The 16,114-nt window shown below is 29.8% G+C and overlaps 2 protein-coding genes across 2 annotated transcripts; one reads left to right on the forward strand and one right to left on the reverse strand.

Annotated features, from left to right (window-relative positions):
- Positions 1-506: 506 nt before the first annotated feature.
- Positions 507-4,941, reverse strand: PmUG01_07036000 (conserved Plasmodium protein, unknown function; the record flags this gene model as incomplete). The annotated part of the gene is given in 5 exon segments (XM_029004107.1): positions 507-532; positions 825-1,283; positions 1,514-2,687; positions 2,702-3,215; positions 3,533-4,941. 5 exon segments carry the CDS (start codon positions 4,939-4,941, stop codon positions 507-509), a joined length of 3,582 nt encoding a protein of 1,193 aa, XP_028860830.1.
- Positions 4,942-7,547: 2,606 nt separating this feature from the next.
- Positions 7,548-15,329, forward strand: PmUG01_07036100 (conserved Plasmodium protein, unknown function; the record flags this gene model as incomplete). Its single annotated transcript, XM_029004108.1, has 2 exons — positions 7,548-10,526; positions 10,908-15,329. 2 exons carry the CDS (start codon positions 7,548-7,550, stop codon positions 15,327-15,329), a joined length of 7,401 nt encoding a protein of 2,466 aa, XP_028860831.1.
- Positions 15,330-16,114: the final 785 nt, after the last annotated feature.

Consider the following 16,114-nt stretch of genomic DNA (forward strand, 5'->3'; position numbering starts at 1 on the left):
GAAAACATCTTCCTCATTTAAAGAATTAGTATTTAATTAGTTAACGCATATGTAAACCCGTTATACAGATAATTGTGTGTGGGTACACATACATGTGCGTATGTGTAAGCATATCATATAAAGCACACTACACAATTGTAGTATCAGAAGTAGTAGGTGTGCTTTTTTTTTTTTTTTTTTTTCGTAGTTTTTTCGCGCATTAACTCTTACACGCGCAGTTTTATACATTTTAAGGTACGTTTCATTTAATTTGTTTTTACATCATCATTTTTTACTTAACTTTAAAAACATTTTTAAAAATAAAATTTTGATGTTTTTTCATAAAAATGATAGCTACGTAAAATGGCGAAGTTTTGCATAAACGTGAAGGTAAATAAACAAAAAAAACAAAGCTCAAAGATGACAGATCAGAAATCAAAAGAGATCAGAAGATCTCGGAAAAGCTAAAAAATATCTATAAAATAAAAACAAAAGAAAATTAAAAAAAATAAAATTTCCTTTCCCGGTCATATAAAATTCGGAATAATATTACCTGTGCAGGAAGAAAAAAAAAAGAAAATATAGAAATGGTCAAATGGAACAGTACAGTTGTGTGAGTGGACACACATGCGTATGTACATGTACGTATGTATGTATATATGTATGTATGTACGTAGGTATGTACGTATGTATGTATGTATGTATGTATGTATATATGTATGTACGTATGTATGTATATATGTATGTACGTATGTATGTTCATGTATATACAAAGTGCATATTAATATGTGCGCGCTTCTTATTCCGAGTAACGCGCGATGCATGAGTTGATAAATGGCTCTTACTTTCCGAGGAGAAGAAACCTTCTTCCGCGTAATATTTTAGTATATCCCTGCAAGTTATGTAAGGGGAGTATTTCTCAGGAACAAGTGGAATTTCTTCATATTTTGATATGAGTATATTTTTAAAAGAAAACAGGATCTCAATTTTTCTAAGAATTATATATCGTAGAATTTGCGCATGGACAGCATATATTACATATAAAATAATGTGTAAAATAAATAATCCTATTAAAAAGTAGTTTGCTTTTGTTATTAAAATTTGTATACTTTTAAATAATATAATAACTAATATGTTGACCCAAGTGAAACTGTTTATATTGTCTATCAACAGGATATTGCTTAGTGTGTTCTTTCCGAATAGCAAGATGTTTAAGTTTATCGGGGCATACGAGTACTTACACAAAAGGAACAAAATGTACACGCTGACTGAGTACCTCAGCTCATCCTTCCTGCTCTCTCCAGCTGTTGAAAAGAAACGTGAATGAAGCAACGATGAGGGAGGAAAAAAAGAGTATTCTTATGAATGCGAGAAATAAAAATAAAACATATATAGCTAAAATGTAAATTCACACGTAAGGCGAAAAATAACACGCACATAAAAAACAAAAATAAAACATGCACATGTAAGGCGAAAAAAAAAAATTACATAAACAGATGAACTGTATGTGTACATGAATTCGATTCTTCCTTACCCCTTCTGTGGTTCCTGTAGTAGTACACGTATTTGAAATTGAAAAGAATTCTGGAAAATAAGGAAAAATGCTTGAGAATAGATATAAAACAATGAGCATTGAAAAGGATGAGATAGTAATACTCAAAATGGTAATTCAACTTCCTTATATTCTGTTTATAATAAATATAATCTTTGTTATATATATTTCCATTGAAGGTGTAAAAGAACAAAATAAATTGTTTCAAAGAAAAATAAAAAGATAAATGACTTATAGCATTAAATATGGATACGTATAAGATATCAAAAAAAGTAGATGTTTTAATAAATATAAGAAAATGCATAATAAAATATGCAATACATGCATAAAAATAAATTTTGTCAACAATGAATATTTCTTCCCATTTTAGTTTAAATATGTTATTAGGTAAATCTATATCAATATATCCTTTAGTTAAGTTTTTATTATTATTATAAGTAGAAGAGCTAATTACACTTTCTGTATCTCTATTAATATAATTAATATCTATGGTATGAGGCGGTAATATCATATCTGGGTAATTAGTTAAATCAAAACTACCAGGAAAGGACAAAACATTATCTGAACTGTTTTTCATCGGAATATTATTCATATAAATTAAATTCTGATCATTTACAAATACATGATGACTTAATAATATAAAAATAAAAAATACAGTGATACCAATTTTTAAAAAATAATCCAGTAGTATTATAAACATAAATCGAAAATTTGTAATATAAGAAAATATCAACTTATCATCAAAATATACAAAATTCGAACAGTTCAATTTTTTGAATAAAAAATTACACAAGGCTGAAATGTGATCTCGTATTTTAAAGTGGTAAATAGGAATCTCTCTTTTATATTTTAGTTTATATATTAAATTGACAAATTTGCGGTACTCTCTTCGTAGCCTTATTCTTTCTTTCCAGGTTAGTTTTATTCCTGTCTTGTTCCCCTTCGCCCGCTTGTCCTCATTGAGCCATCCGCTACTGTGCGTTATGTTTTCCTCGTTAACTCGCTCATCATGCGGGCTTTTTTCATTTTCGTTGTTCAAGAACAGATTATTGTTGAGGAGAGAATCGCCATTGGAGTTCCTTTCTAAAATTATTTTTTTTTTATACTCCTTAAATTCTTCCTTAAATATGTATAGTACTTCATTTTCTTTTTTTCTCTTTTTTTTTTTTTTTTTGTTTTTTTTTTTTTAATTTTTTCCTTTATCTTCTTGAGACCAAGTTCTTTCTTACTTTTCTCATTGCTGATATCATTAGAATCTTTATTTTTCAATACGCGGAAAAAATTCTGGTATTTCCTCTTCAGATATAAATCATGCTCCTCGCTACTATGACTTATCGTACGTCTTCCAAAGGATAATAGTGCCTTCTTTTTTTCATTTTCATTTTCATTTTCATGTTCTTTTTCTTTTTCTTTTTCTTTTCTTTTTCTTTTTTTTTTTTTTTCTTTCTTATCACATTTTGAATTTTTAAAATTTTCTGAATTTTCCCCTTTTCTGTAGCCAGTTGACTCGCTATCAAAATTTAAAATATTATAGAAATGAAAATCAAGGTTGCTTTTATTTTTTTTATACTTCTCCTTTTCTATAAGTCTATATTCGTTTAATTTATACGATCGAAAAAGTAAAAATAAAATATTCTTCACGATGAGGCTGAGCAGTACCTTGTACTTGATGCAGAACAGGAGCCTGAAAAGGGAGGAGCAAAGCGCGCAAACATGCACGTGTGTATAGATGTATAGACGTATTTAATACGTGTAGACATGTACATATATGCGCATATGTTTATGTGGGAAACCACACTACAGATAGTTTTTTTTATTTGGAGCCATCCTGCAATTATGTAATTCATTTTGGCATATCCGGACTCTCCTGGCTCTTCTTTTTTTTGAATACTTATATGCACATCACTATGTAAAATCATGTTAAACAGTGCTAACGAGTAGGTATTATTTCTCATCATTTCGCACTGTTTTGTATTGCCTTAATTTCGACTTTTCGTTTACCTATATACGAAAAAGGGGATGTCTATTAAGAGAAACCCCACAATAAAGTGAAACTTGGCCGTGATATAAACATCTGTGTACACATCCTTATACTTGTGGTGATAAGATTTTTTCATCTTATTATTATGATTCTTAGTAGTGATAGAAGTAAAAGAGGTAAAGGATGGTGCGTAAAAGGATTCAGGTGCTGAAGAGTATGCGCAGTGATAAGTAGAGGATGGAACTGAAGATGATGCTAAAGAAGATGTAGTCGACGATATAGTAGAACATGAATGAGAAGATGACAAAGAAGATGATGAAGAAATTTTTCTATCTAACAACTTGTTTGATGTTATTTGAGATGATGCATATGTCCATCTTTTAGAGTCTAAAGATTCTAAGGAAGAGGAGGCTTTATTACGCACATCCATTCTAACTGTGCCATTTAGATTTCCATGTAGATTTCCATGTAGATATTCGTCTTTATCATCATCAATCTTATTTAAGGCATCTCTTCTATATGTCTTTCCGTTTGACTTATTAAAACTGTGCACATTCATTTTGCTATGCAATTTGGTACTATCATGAAGAGTAACAGTATTAGAATCAAAAGTTGAACTTTCCTTGTCATGGGCATGTTTAACATAGTCCTTTACTTCATAATTCATACGGTGAGTATTAGAAGTACCGTTCGGTATGTAACTCGCTATACCGTTCGCCACACCATTTACTTCCCCCTTCTGCATCTCCCTCTTCTCTGCTTCTTCTTTTTTTTCTTTTTTTTTTTTTATTTTTCCACTGGCCCCTTCATTCTGAATATACAAATCAACGTCATCATCGCAGGTATATGTTTTTTCGATATTCGTGTATATGGGAAAGTAGAATCCAAATAAGAGCATAGAAACAATTACAAAAATTAGCATTAAAAAAGATTTTTTCTTTTGAAAATTATAATAAGAGTCTGAATCAGGTAAGGATTTGTATATACTTGTTACGTGTGAATACATAAAAGTAAGATCAATTAAATCGAACAAATTAATTATGTTCACATCAATACTTAGTATATTTTCAATTATTATTTTATTATTTAATATGTCTTCCAAAATATTTCGACTTCTTAAGGAAAAAAGTAAGTATATAAAAGGTGTTATATAAATTAAATTATAAGCCAACACATCATTACTTAAGTAGGTAAAAAACATACTATTCATTTCATTTTTTTTTTCTTCTTTAATAAAAAAACAAAATATTGTTAACTTTAGACTTAATGTTATCATATATATCATCCATTCAACAGAAATTTTTATGCCTGCATTTTTTTCACAGTATAAACTGAACACAATATATATACATAAAAGAATATCAACAAGTAAGAAAATCATATACGAGTAATTCTTTGTGCTATCTAGAATCATATACAGTAATGACATTTGCTGCATCAGAATTAAAAATACCGTAAACAACACATTTATTATTTCATCTTTTTTGTTTATTCTCATTTTGACTACAACTCCTCTGCCCACTCAAGGAATAGACGCAAAAACGTGAGACATAAAAGGGTGAGAGGAAAGCACACAGGCTTATTAATGGATAAATATACGCGGATGTAGAGGTTTCCGTGTGTATTCACGTACATACAAATGCATATACGTATGCATACATATACTTATGTTTGTATGTCTAAATGTAGGTCTGAACGAACGATGGAAAACAAGAATTTACATACATGCATTAAGGGATAAAACAAAATGTACCATTGCAAGCCCCTTACTATACAACACTATTCTGTGTAACCCCCAAATTTTGAGAAAACATATGCAACTATGTACAAATATATAAAAGTAATATCCACTATTTTATCTAATCTCTACTCATACTCATTTAAGCTAAAATATAATAAAATAAAACCAGGTATTTTCCTTTTCATAAGAAAAAGAAAAAAATATATAAATCAGCCAGTTACCATTACATCATTTATTTTCACCTTGGGAAAATTGGTAAAATAATTTTTTGAGTAACATAAAAAAAAGCAAAAAAAAAAAAAAAAGCAAAATATAAGAAAATAAAATAAGAATAAAACAAATAAGGGACAAACAAATAGTAGCATGTATGTTGCATGACAAAATAAAAAAAAAAATTATTCACATTTGTTCACATTTATGAACACTTATTCGCATTTATTGAGATTTACTATAATTAAACAGAGGTAATACACATGAACACTTAATCGCATAGGTATATTTCGTTACAAGAACATGGGAAAATACATAAATTTGAAAGCAGAAAAAAAAAGACAATAAAATATATTTTTTTCGTGAGAAATAGGAACAAACAGATAAATGAAAAAAGAAAGAAAAAGGAAAAAGGAAAAAGGAAAGAGATAAAACGTAAAAGATAAAACGTAATAGATAAAACGTAAAAGGTAAAATGTAAAAGGAAAATGGTAAAACGTAAAAGGAAAATGGTAAAACGTAAAAGGAAAATGGTAAAACGTAAAAGGAAAATGGTAAAACGTAAAAGGAAAATGGTAAAACGTAAAAGGAAAATGGTAAAACGTAAAAGGAAAATGGTAAAACGTAAAATGGAAAAGGAAAAAAGTTATTCCTCCTTTTCCAGAATTAAATAAATTAAATTGGACAAATTTAGAAAGCATTCGCAGCATCAATTTTTTTTTTTGACATTTTGGAAAAAATCAATCAAACGTATTAAGTACAAATATATATTATATACGTATACACACATATATACATATATATTTATTTATTTATGAAATTATACTGAGAATGTGTTGAGATTTTTTATTGTTACCCCCTAAAAATTGAAATTATTTTGCCAATTTTTAGGTATCGCCTAACTTGCATGTCCCTATTAGCTTTCTTTTATTTTTTATATTTAATCCCAGTCCTATTGCTGCTATTTTTATTATTATATTTTTTTCTTGTTTTTTCTTGTTTTTTCTTGTTTTTTCTTGTTTTTTCTTTTTTTTTTTTTTTTTTTTTTTTTTGTTTTGTTTCTCTTTATTTTCATTTTCTCTCTTTTTCTGTTAAAATATTGACTTTTTTTTTTTTTTTTTTTTTTTTTTTTTATTTACAGCATATACTTTTTTTTTTTTGCATGTGTACTTATCATTCTGTAGGTACATATAAGCATACACTTATAATAGACTAAAAAATTAACTAGTCTGATTGCATAAATATCATTGCTAATTATTTCTCTTCACGTATTTTTCTTCATTTGTTTTTCATTGATCTCGTCTGTTTTCGTTTTTGTTTTTGTTTTCTGTTTCTGTAGCAGTAAACCAACATATCATCCAATTTATGAAATAATAATTCGAAGACGTAAACATATAACAAATATTATTTGAAATATTAACACTCTTCTAATTAGACAAGAATAAAAAAAAAAAAAAAAAAAAAAAAAAAATTAACATTACAATACATCACATTATATGGTATTATACTACGTTACTAATTGTTCTAGCCATTTGGATTATCCAATTTTGGTTCATTATTAATTTTGACTGTTATATTTTGGCTTATGAGCAGCATTTATTACTATTTCTTTTGTTCCTTTATTCGTTTGTCTATTTATATATCTGTTTATTCATGTATTTTCCCATTTTTTTGTTTGTTTATTTGTATTTTTTTTTTTTTTTTTTTTTTATTCTTTTGTTCTGTCGTGAATATTTTGTTTAAATTACAAATTTGTCACTTTCGTTTTTTTCCTCAATTCTGTTCTCTTCAAATTGTTAAGTGCTTTACTTAAAGTTAAGAATTTACTTATGCACACACATTCATGCGCACTTATGTAAGCACGTACGTATACACATACATACACCCATACATACCCTCATATATATTCGTCATTTCAAAAACTCTACATTTTTCATATTTTGTATTTTCAAACATACATATATACATATATATATACATATATATATATGTATGCGTGCATAAACGACCAGTTATCACTTTCCCTTTTTCTTCATAACATCCTTGGTGCGTAGTTAAATAAAAGTTGTTGTCACAATTGCAAAATGAATTCAGAGTTAGCACCCACTCATCAAGTAAATAAAAGCGCGGATGAAAAATCGTTCGAAGGTAAAGAATATTTTTCTGTTTTTTCTGATTATTTAATATTAATTAAGAATAACGAAACACCACTGTTACATTGCAAATCAGAATTATTTATGCACGACAAATATAATATGAACTGTTCAGAAAAAAAAAAAAATTTCGATCATGTAAATTATGAACTAGATAGCTATAATTCAGGAAAAGTTGGAAGCAAGAAAAAAATTGATGTGTGCAAAGGTGTAAGTTGTACAATGGATAACTTCTTGAAAGAACCGGAAAAGGACTGCAGTGGTTTAGAGAAAATTCTAAACAATGAAGTACAAGTAGAAGTGAAAGAAAGGAAAGATGAGGAGGGGCAGGCGCAGGAGCAGGAAGGGCAAGAAAACGAGGAAGATGCAAAAAAAGAGGAAGAAAAAGAAAAAATAGAAGAAGAAACAGAAAAAAAAGAGGAAGAAACAGAAAAAAAAGAGGAAGAAACAGAAAAAAAAGAGGAAGAAATAGAAAAAAAAGAGGAAGAAACAGAAAAAAAAGAGGAAGAAATAGAAAAAAAAGAGGAAGAAACAGAAAAAAAAGAGGAAGAAATAGAAAAAAAAGAGGAAGAAACAGAAAAAGAAAACTATTTTGAAGAATTAAAGTACAATTTAAAAAAAGTGGAACATATAACAACATCAAAGGAAAAGGAGCAAACAAAAGAGAATGACAAAATATATGATTTAAAAATAAATGGAAATAATGATTTTCATAATGAACAGAGTTACTTAACACTTGGAAAGGGCAATTGTCCAGTTGGTGAGAGCAATAAAATACTAAATGATAGTAATAATATAAAATATTCCCCGTTAAATAAACAAAAATACGTCCTGGTTCATAGTAATGAGCATGTACATAATCTTTCGAGTAATTCCACTCATATAGACAGTTCAGAAATATTCTGCTCTAAGAGCGTGAATGAGGACAGTATTAAAGATGCATCTTTTCCACATTCTGCAAGCGAGACAAATTGGTTAGAAATGAACAGCAGTTATATTATCAACTGTAGTAAAGAATGTAAAAGGGAAAAAAGTTTTAATAAAACCCCTAATGGTGGAAGTATAAATGAAGAATGTACCATGGATAAAGGGAAACCCAGTCCTCACAAACGTATCAATGATGAAATTAGAGTATTAACTCTTCCAGAAAAAGATAAAATAAAATTGATGAAAAATGATTCTGCACACAAAACGGAAATGGGTAGCACACAGATGCAGAAGAATGAAAGGGACGAGGGAAATAAAGAAGAAAGCGCCCAGGAAGTAGTAGAGAGTAGAAATATCGAGGAAGAGTATAGCAATAACGAAGAAGAGGGTAGCAATAACGAAGAAGAGAGTAGAAATATCGAGAAAGAGTATAGCAATAACGAAGATGAGAGTAGCAATAACGAAGATGAGAGTAGCAATAACGAAGATGAGAGTAGCAATAACGAAGAAGAGAGTAGCAATAACGAAGAAGAGAGTAGCAATAACGAAGAAGAGAGTAGCAATAACGAAGAAGAGAGTAGCAATAACGAAGAAGAGAGTAGCAATAACGAAGAAGAGAGTAGCAATGACGAAGAAGAGAGTAGCAATGACGAAGAAGAATATAAGGAAGAGGGGGTGGAGATTCCGACTAGACGCTCTATTAGTGAACGGGGGAAAAAAGAAGCTAGTGATGAAAAAAACAATAGCTCAGGTCAGGAAGAAGAAAAGAAATATGTAAAGGCAATGCAAAAGGGAGAAGATTTCCATAATAACTGTGAGAACAGTGAGGAGGAAAAACAAAGCATGAGTCTAACATCAACAAACACAAATCCGAATTGTTCTAAAAGGAAACCTATTGACACGGATAACTTGAATGATGAGAGATATACAGGTTCTATTTATAATGAAAAGATAAAGAATAATTTAAGGACAAAAGGAAAAACGGATGAGGAGGTGAGCAAATATAATTATAATTTACATTTATTTAATGAAATTTTAAAATATAAAGATCAGTTACATTATGTTCACGATAAAGGACTAGCAGAAGCGGAAGAAGAGGCAGAAATATTTTCGCAAAGTTTTTCGAAAAGCTGTTCAGAAAAGTGTGCAAAAAATGCTCGTGTACAGGTAAATAAAAAGATAAATGAGAATAAAAATAATTTTAAGGAAAATGAAATAAATAGTAATACTTCCAAACTAAGTGCAACAGGAAATACAAATCTGTGGTGTAATCATAATATATTCAGTAAAGAAACATACACATGTGGGTGTGAGAAAGCAGAAGGAGGTGAGGAGTTACACTGTTCTGTTTATAACACGTTAAGCAGTAGTAAAGATTCCAAGTTGAACTACCATCCCCCCTTAAATGATAATCATACTGACGATCCTGATGGTGTGTATAGCCGAAGTAGCAGTTGCGAAAGCCACAGTAGCAGTAGTCATAGTAACAGACGCTACAGTAGTAGCCACAACTGTGATAATAGTTCTTCCATTGATGTAAAGAGGAATGAGGTGGATGAGGTGGATGAAGAAGAGAAACAGGGAAAGTCTATGAAGTTACTGAGAAGAGAGAAGCACAACAAACATAATAATTTACCCATAGGAAAACAAAAACCAGTTACCATAAATGTTAAAAGGAAAGTAGACATACATTTTAAAAACATTTATTTTGTAAAGTACAAGCACATTAAATGTGTAGTTACGAACAATTCTGGACTTGTTGTGCACTCTTTCATTTTTTATAAAAACTCATTTAACGTAGATAAAGAAGATAATTTTTATAAAATATATAATAAAAATAAAGAAAATTTTAATTCTCACAAATATGAAGATATTACAGGCATATTAAAAGAACTAAAGAAAATAATAACTACTAACGTAACTTTTCAACTTACATTTAATGCTCAGATTGTTGACGGGAAAACAGAAGTACCCTCGTCAGAGGTAATATTGGCAAAGCTTGCAAGCGTTTACATATATGCTGTTACGCAACTTCGTTTTATTTATTCATTGGTTTCGTTCTTTCGTTTTAATTTTTCTTTCTTTTCTTTCTTTTTTTTCGTTTTAATTTTTCTTTCTTTTCTTTCTTTTCTTTCTTTTTTTTCGTTTTAATTTTTCTTTCTTTTTTTTCTTTTCTTTTCTCTTTTTTATTTTATTATATTTTTTAGCTTATATTTTATTTTATTTATCTTATTTATTTTATTTTTTTTTTTTTTACTCCCTTAAAACTGTTTAAAATGGTTCTAATTGCGTTTCCCCATTTATGTTAATTACCCCCCGCCCCTCTCACACTAACTCCTTTTTCGTTTTCACTACTTATGCCAGTTTTACAGATTAAGTTTTTACGGAATTGAAGAAATACCAATAATAGAAGAGGAAAATAAATCGAAGGGAGAGAAGAAGAATGGAGCAAAAGAAAACACGAATAAGACAAAACTGGGAAAGAGTGGAATGGTAGAAGGAAAAAAATTGAACATAGAAATGGATAGTAGCAAATTGCCATGTGAACCAACTGCATGCAGCAGCTTGTCACAGAGCGCCACAGATGTCAACAAGCTGAGTAGTAAGACAGTGGTAAAAAATTCCTATATAGGATTCACTATACTTCATCTAAAGTATATGCAGCAAATGCAAGAGGAGGGGTACATACACTTGAACATTTCCGATAAAAAAAAAGAAAATTGTAATTTTATGAAAAATTACAATAATAAGGAGGTGCAGCAGGGGATGGAGCAAAAGAAGGAGCAAAGAAAGGAGCAGATAATAGAACAGGGGACGAAGCAGCAGACTAAAAGTCAGTATGCTTACATCTTGGATGACAAAATAAATGAAAACATTCCTACCTCCAATCTAAGCTATGCTGAAAAAATGGGTATGTTATATAAACTTTTGTTTAATCATAGTTTAGATGTGTACTCCCAAAAAGTGTTCTTAGCATACCGATTTCTACCACACTATGGGGAGAAAAGGGGAAAGAAGTGGAGGGAGAAGGAACAGGGAAAACAGGCGGAAAAGGAGGAAAATGAGAAAAAGGCGGATGAAACAAAAAATGAAGCATCCCCCGGACAAAAAGTAGCCCCCAAACCAAGGAATATAACATATGAACACATTTTACAAATTGTTCAAAAGAACGATTATGCGAACAGTTCAAATATTAAAAAGACTTTACAACTGTGTTTACAAAACTATTATAAAAGGTGTTCTCAGTCTATGTATCACCACGCTAGTCTTTCTCTATTTGAACAAAGAGGAAAAGAATGTGTAACAGAAAAATATGCATCTATTAAAAATGAGGATAGAGATAAAGCTCCAACCATTTTGGGTTATCCGAATAACGTACAAGTTGATAACACTTTTTCGAAAAATCACAATTTTGAAAAAAATTTCTTCATTAATCATGCCCAAGAAGAAGCACAGCAAGAGAGGGAAGAACAAGTAAAGGATAGAGTGGAGGGAAGGAAAGAGACCAACGTAGAGATAGAAACATATAAAGAAGTAGTGTCAGAGATGGAAGAGTTAGAGTACAATAAAATGAAGAGATACTGGGCAGAACACATGGATGAGTTACTCCAATTGGATGAGCATTGTGATATTCACGAAGGGGTAAGAAGTCAACTCATGGACATCCTTTGCAAAAATGTAGATAGTAGGAATAAAAAAATAGAAAGCATGCAAAGCATTATACATAAATATACAATTGGAATTAATGACTATTTTGATTTCATTGAATATACTAGAAATAATCGCATATACGAAATTTACGAAGAAAATAAAAAATTAAAAAATTTTCTAAAAGACTCAAGTATCTTTTTTATTGATGCATTAATAGATAGTCACCATGAAATACAAAAGTTAAAACACAGTATTAAAAATGTCAACATTTTATATAATAAAGAAAAAATGAATAACTGCCAAAAAGTGAATAACTCTCAAAAAGTGAATAATTGTCAAAAAGTGAATAGTCAAAAAATGAATAACTCTCAAAAAGTGAATAATTGTCAAGATAGAGTTTTGCAAAATGATCTGTATTACCCAGTTGATACATTAAATAAAGAAAATTCCATTTTTCAAAGTATAATTAGTAATGCTACCCCACTCAACAAATTACATACTACAGATACCACAACAAGTGGTGTTAATTACAAAGACGATTATTATCGAGATGGAAGCAATCAAAGTAAAAGATACAACAAAATACAAAAGAGCGGAAATTATTGCACTAGTAATTATAGTCTAAATAAAAGTTTTCCTCATTTTTACCTCAAAAGGGGAAAGAGCTTGGTCATGCCATATGATCCTGCTGATAATGATGAAAATAAAGAAAAAAAATTGAGCAACAGTCTTTTTCATAAGAAAGGGTATATAGGTGGTAGGGAAATAATGACTGAGTACTTACTTAACGGAGGAGTAACTCTAAAAAATAAAAAAAAAGAAAAACATTTTACTAAATCAATGGAAAAGTTGAAATTACCAAAAACATTTCGATCTTTTAACTTGTGCGAAGAAAAATGTAGTACTCCTAATCCTTGTGGTAGCGAACGTTACGGTTGTGTGCAAAAGAGGGGAAAGAGCTCCCTTTCCTACACGTGCCAATTATGGAAAAACAAAAATTTCGTTAACTCCGCACCATGGGGTAGCGAACAAAGCAGGAGAAATAACAATAGCAACAAGAGCCTCTGCAGCGGGAGCAACTTTGCCGATGGTAGTCATGATAACGGCCTTAGCAGTGTGTCAAAAATTTGTCAAACGGCCAAAAACGAATGTTTAAGAATATATTCTGACCAAGTCAGGCAAAATAGAAGTGTACAAGGGGGGGACAAAATATATGGAAATAATTCCATAAAAAGTAGCATAAAAGATAGTACAAAAAGTCGTACAAAAAGTCGTACAAAAAGTAGTACAAAAAGTAGTACAAAAGGTAGTACAAAAAGTAGTACAAAAAGTAGTACAAAAAGTAGTACAAAAAGTAGAATGAAAGAGGAGTGTGATTTTGTAGAAGAGCCGAGCGATAAATGCATATATAGTAAAACAAGCACATTGGAGTGCAATACGGATAAGATGAAAAGTCGATCTTTAAGTGGGAACGCATATTTACAGGAGCGTAATCCCAGTAGTTTCGTAAATTCAAGCAACAACGAAATGAAAAAAAAAAAAAAAAAAAATAAAAATAAGTATGTAAATAACTCAAAAAATAAGGTTATGATGTTATCACGTGCTTATAGCGGGAACTCCATTCCTTCTAGTACCTCTATGATTGGGAGTTATTGTAAAAAGGTAAATTCTAAAGGGGAAACAAAACATACTTTTATAAGTAGACACGATAAAAACAGAGCCGCTGAAGATTATAGGTTTACCAGTACTACTGGTGAGGAGAATGCGAAACATGAAAATTTTCAGAATAGTAAGAATATGAACAAAAATGCTAGTGATATATCTAAAAGTTGCAGTCATACAGAGAGTAACAACATTAGGAATGCCCATAATTCTAATAGCAGTAATAAAACATACGCATTAATTCTATCCAATGAGAATGTAATAAAGGAGTATAATACGTACCGTGTAAATAATCTGAACATCAACTTAAATAAAAAGAGTATTAGAAAGGAAAAAAATAATTATGATACAAGTGAAATATTAAAAAAGGAATTTTTTCAAAATGATGTAATAGCTCCAGCGAAAAAAGAAAATCATCATTTACTTAAAATGAACAGTCTTATTATAGATAAAGTAAACAGTTCCACAATGACTGAGAATAACATGAATACTCATAGCAATGGGAAAAAGGAAAATACAGAAAAAAAGTGCAAAATGTCTCAAATGGGCAAAATATCTCAAATGGGAAAAATATCTCAAAAGGGCAAAATATCTCAAATGGGTAAAATATCCCAAATGGGTAAAATAGCCAATGTAAAAAAAGTACCAAACGCACAGATATCTGAAGGTGAAGCAAAAATGCTATCTAGACGTGAACAGGACAAAGATATCGGCAGCAATTTTGAAATAGCCAACTTCAAGTATTTGAAAAAGAACGGTGAAGCGGAAATTACTGGTATTAGCGGTATTAGCGGTATTGGCGGTATTAGCGGTATTAGCGGTATTAGCGGTATTGGCGGTATTAGCGGTATTAGCGGTACTAGCGGTACTAGCGGTATTAGCGGTATTAGCGGTATTAGTGGCAGTAACAGAGATAGCCGAAGTAGTCTTATCAGAAGGGTTAGCAATAGCCTCAGTCACAACAATATTAATTTGAAAAAAGAATACATAGAAGGTTTAGTATCCTCGTACGATGATTGTATCTCAAGCGGGAATGCGAATGGAAATAGTGAACGGGGTACATTACACAATGCGCAGAAGCAAAATGGGGGGAAAAAATATACAAACACGAAAATAAGTAGCAGCTCACAGTTAAATGAGAAGAGCTCAAACAATGATATTAATGCTATAAAAAAAATAATTGATTACAATGTGACAAGGCAGGATAAATTTACCTTACACAATAGTGAAGAAAAAAATGCTGTTCTAAAAAATATTAATAACAATGGCAAACTAAAGTCAAACATTATTGTTAACGAAAAAAAAGATAATAAAAATGTAGGGAATACTAGTAAAATGATAGAAATAGAAAAAAATAAAAACAAATATTCACAGGACGCTTATATTTTAGATATCATAAATAAAAATTTGAGTAAGTCTTTCAATCAGCTTGACAAGATAAAGAGGAAAATGAATAAACATTTGGTCGTTTAACGTTCTACATATCTGCAGCGTAATTTGCGCAAATTGCCAGTAGCTCATCACACAGGAGGAGGTGTATACATAGACATGTATTAATATGTATTAATATATATCATTCATGTACATCTGCGGGTGTATGTAGCATAGTATTGTTAAAACATCACAACAAGTTTTCATCTCTCCGCCCAGTTCTTATCACATTATATCATATCATATAATATCATGTAATATCCCTTTTTTTTTTTTTCTGGTCATGCTATTTAGTAACACTGCACACATTTCTTTTTTCTTTTTTCTTTTTTTTTTTTTTTTTTTTTGTTTTTTATTTCCATCCATTTTTTCTTTTATTCCACTTCATATATAATACATGTGTATTTTATTTCGCTCCTTTACAATATATGAATAATTTGTAAATAGGACCTTATATAAGTAAAAGCATACTACTACGTTACTACAAGTATGTATAATTTTATAAGCATCTTTCATTCTTTTTGCTCTTCATTTCAGTCGCCTGTTGCGTTATATTACACTATTACATTATTAAAATATATATTTTCGTATCTTTATAATCTTATATTTCCAAATTTTTATGTTCATATTTTTATTTTCACAGACTTCTATTTTTTCATAATTTTTCAATTTTTTTCTGTACTATTATTTAAATAGAGAGTGTATTTTTTTTTTCTATTAATATTATAAACTTAATTCGAAATTTTTTTTTTTTTTTTTTTTTTTTTTTTTTTTTTTTTTTTTAATTTGAAAAATGTTATCATAGAAACGAAATAAATCGCGAAATT

The sequence above is a fragment of the Plasmodium malariae genome (assembly GCF_900090045.1).
Source record: "Plasmodium malariae genome assembly, chromosome: 7".
NCBI classification, from domain to species: domain Eukaryota; phylum Apicomplexa; class Aconoidasida; order Haemosporida; family Plasmodiidae; genus Plasmodium; species Plasmodium malariae.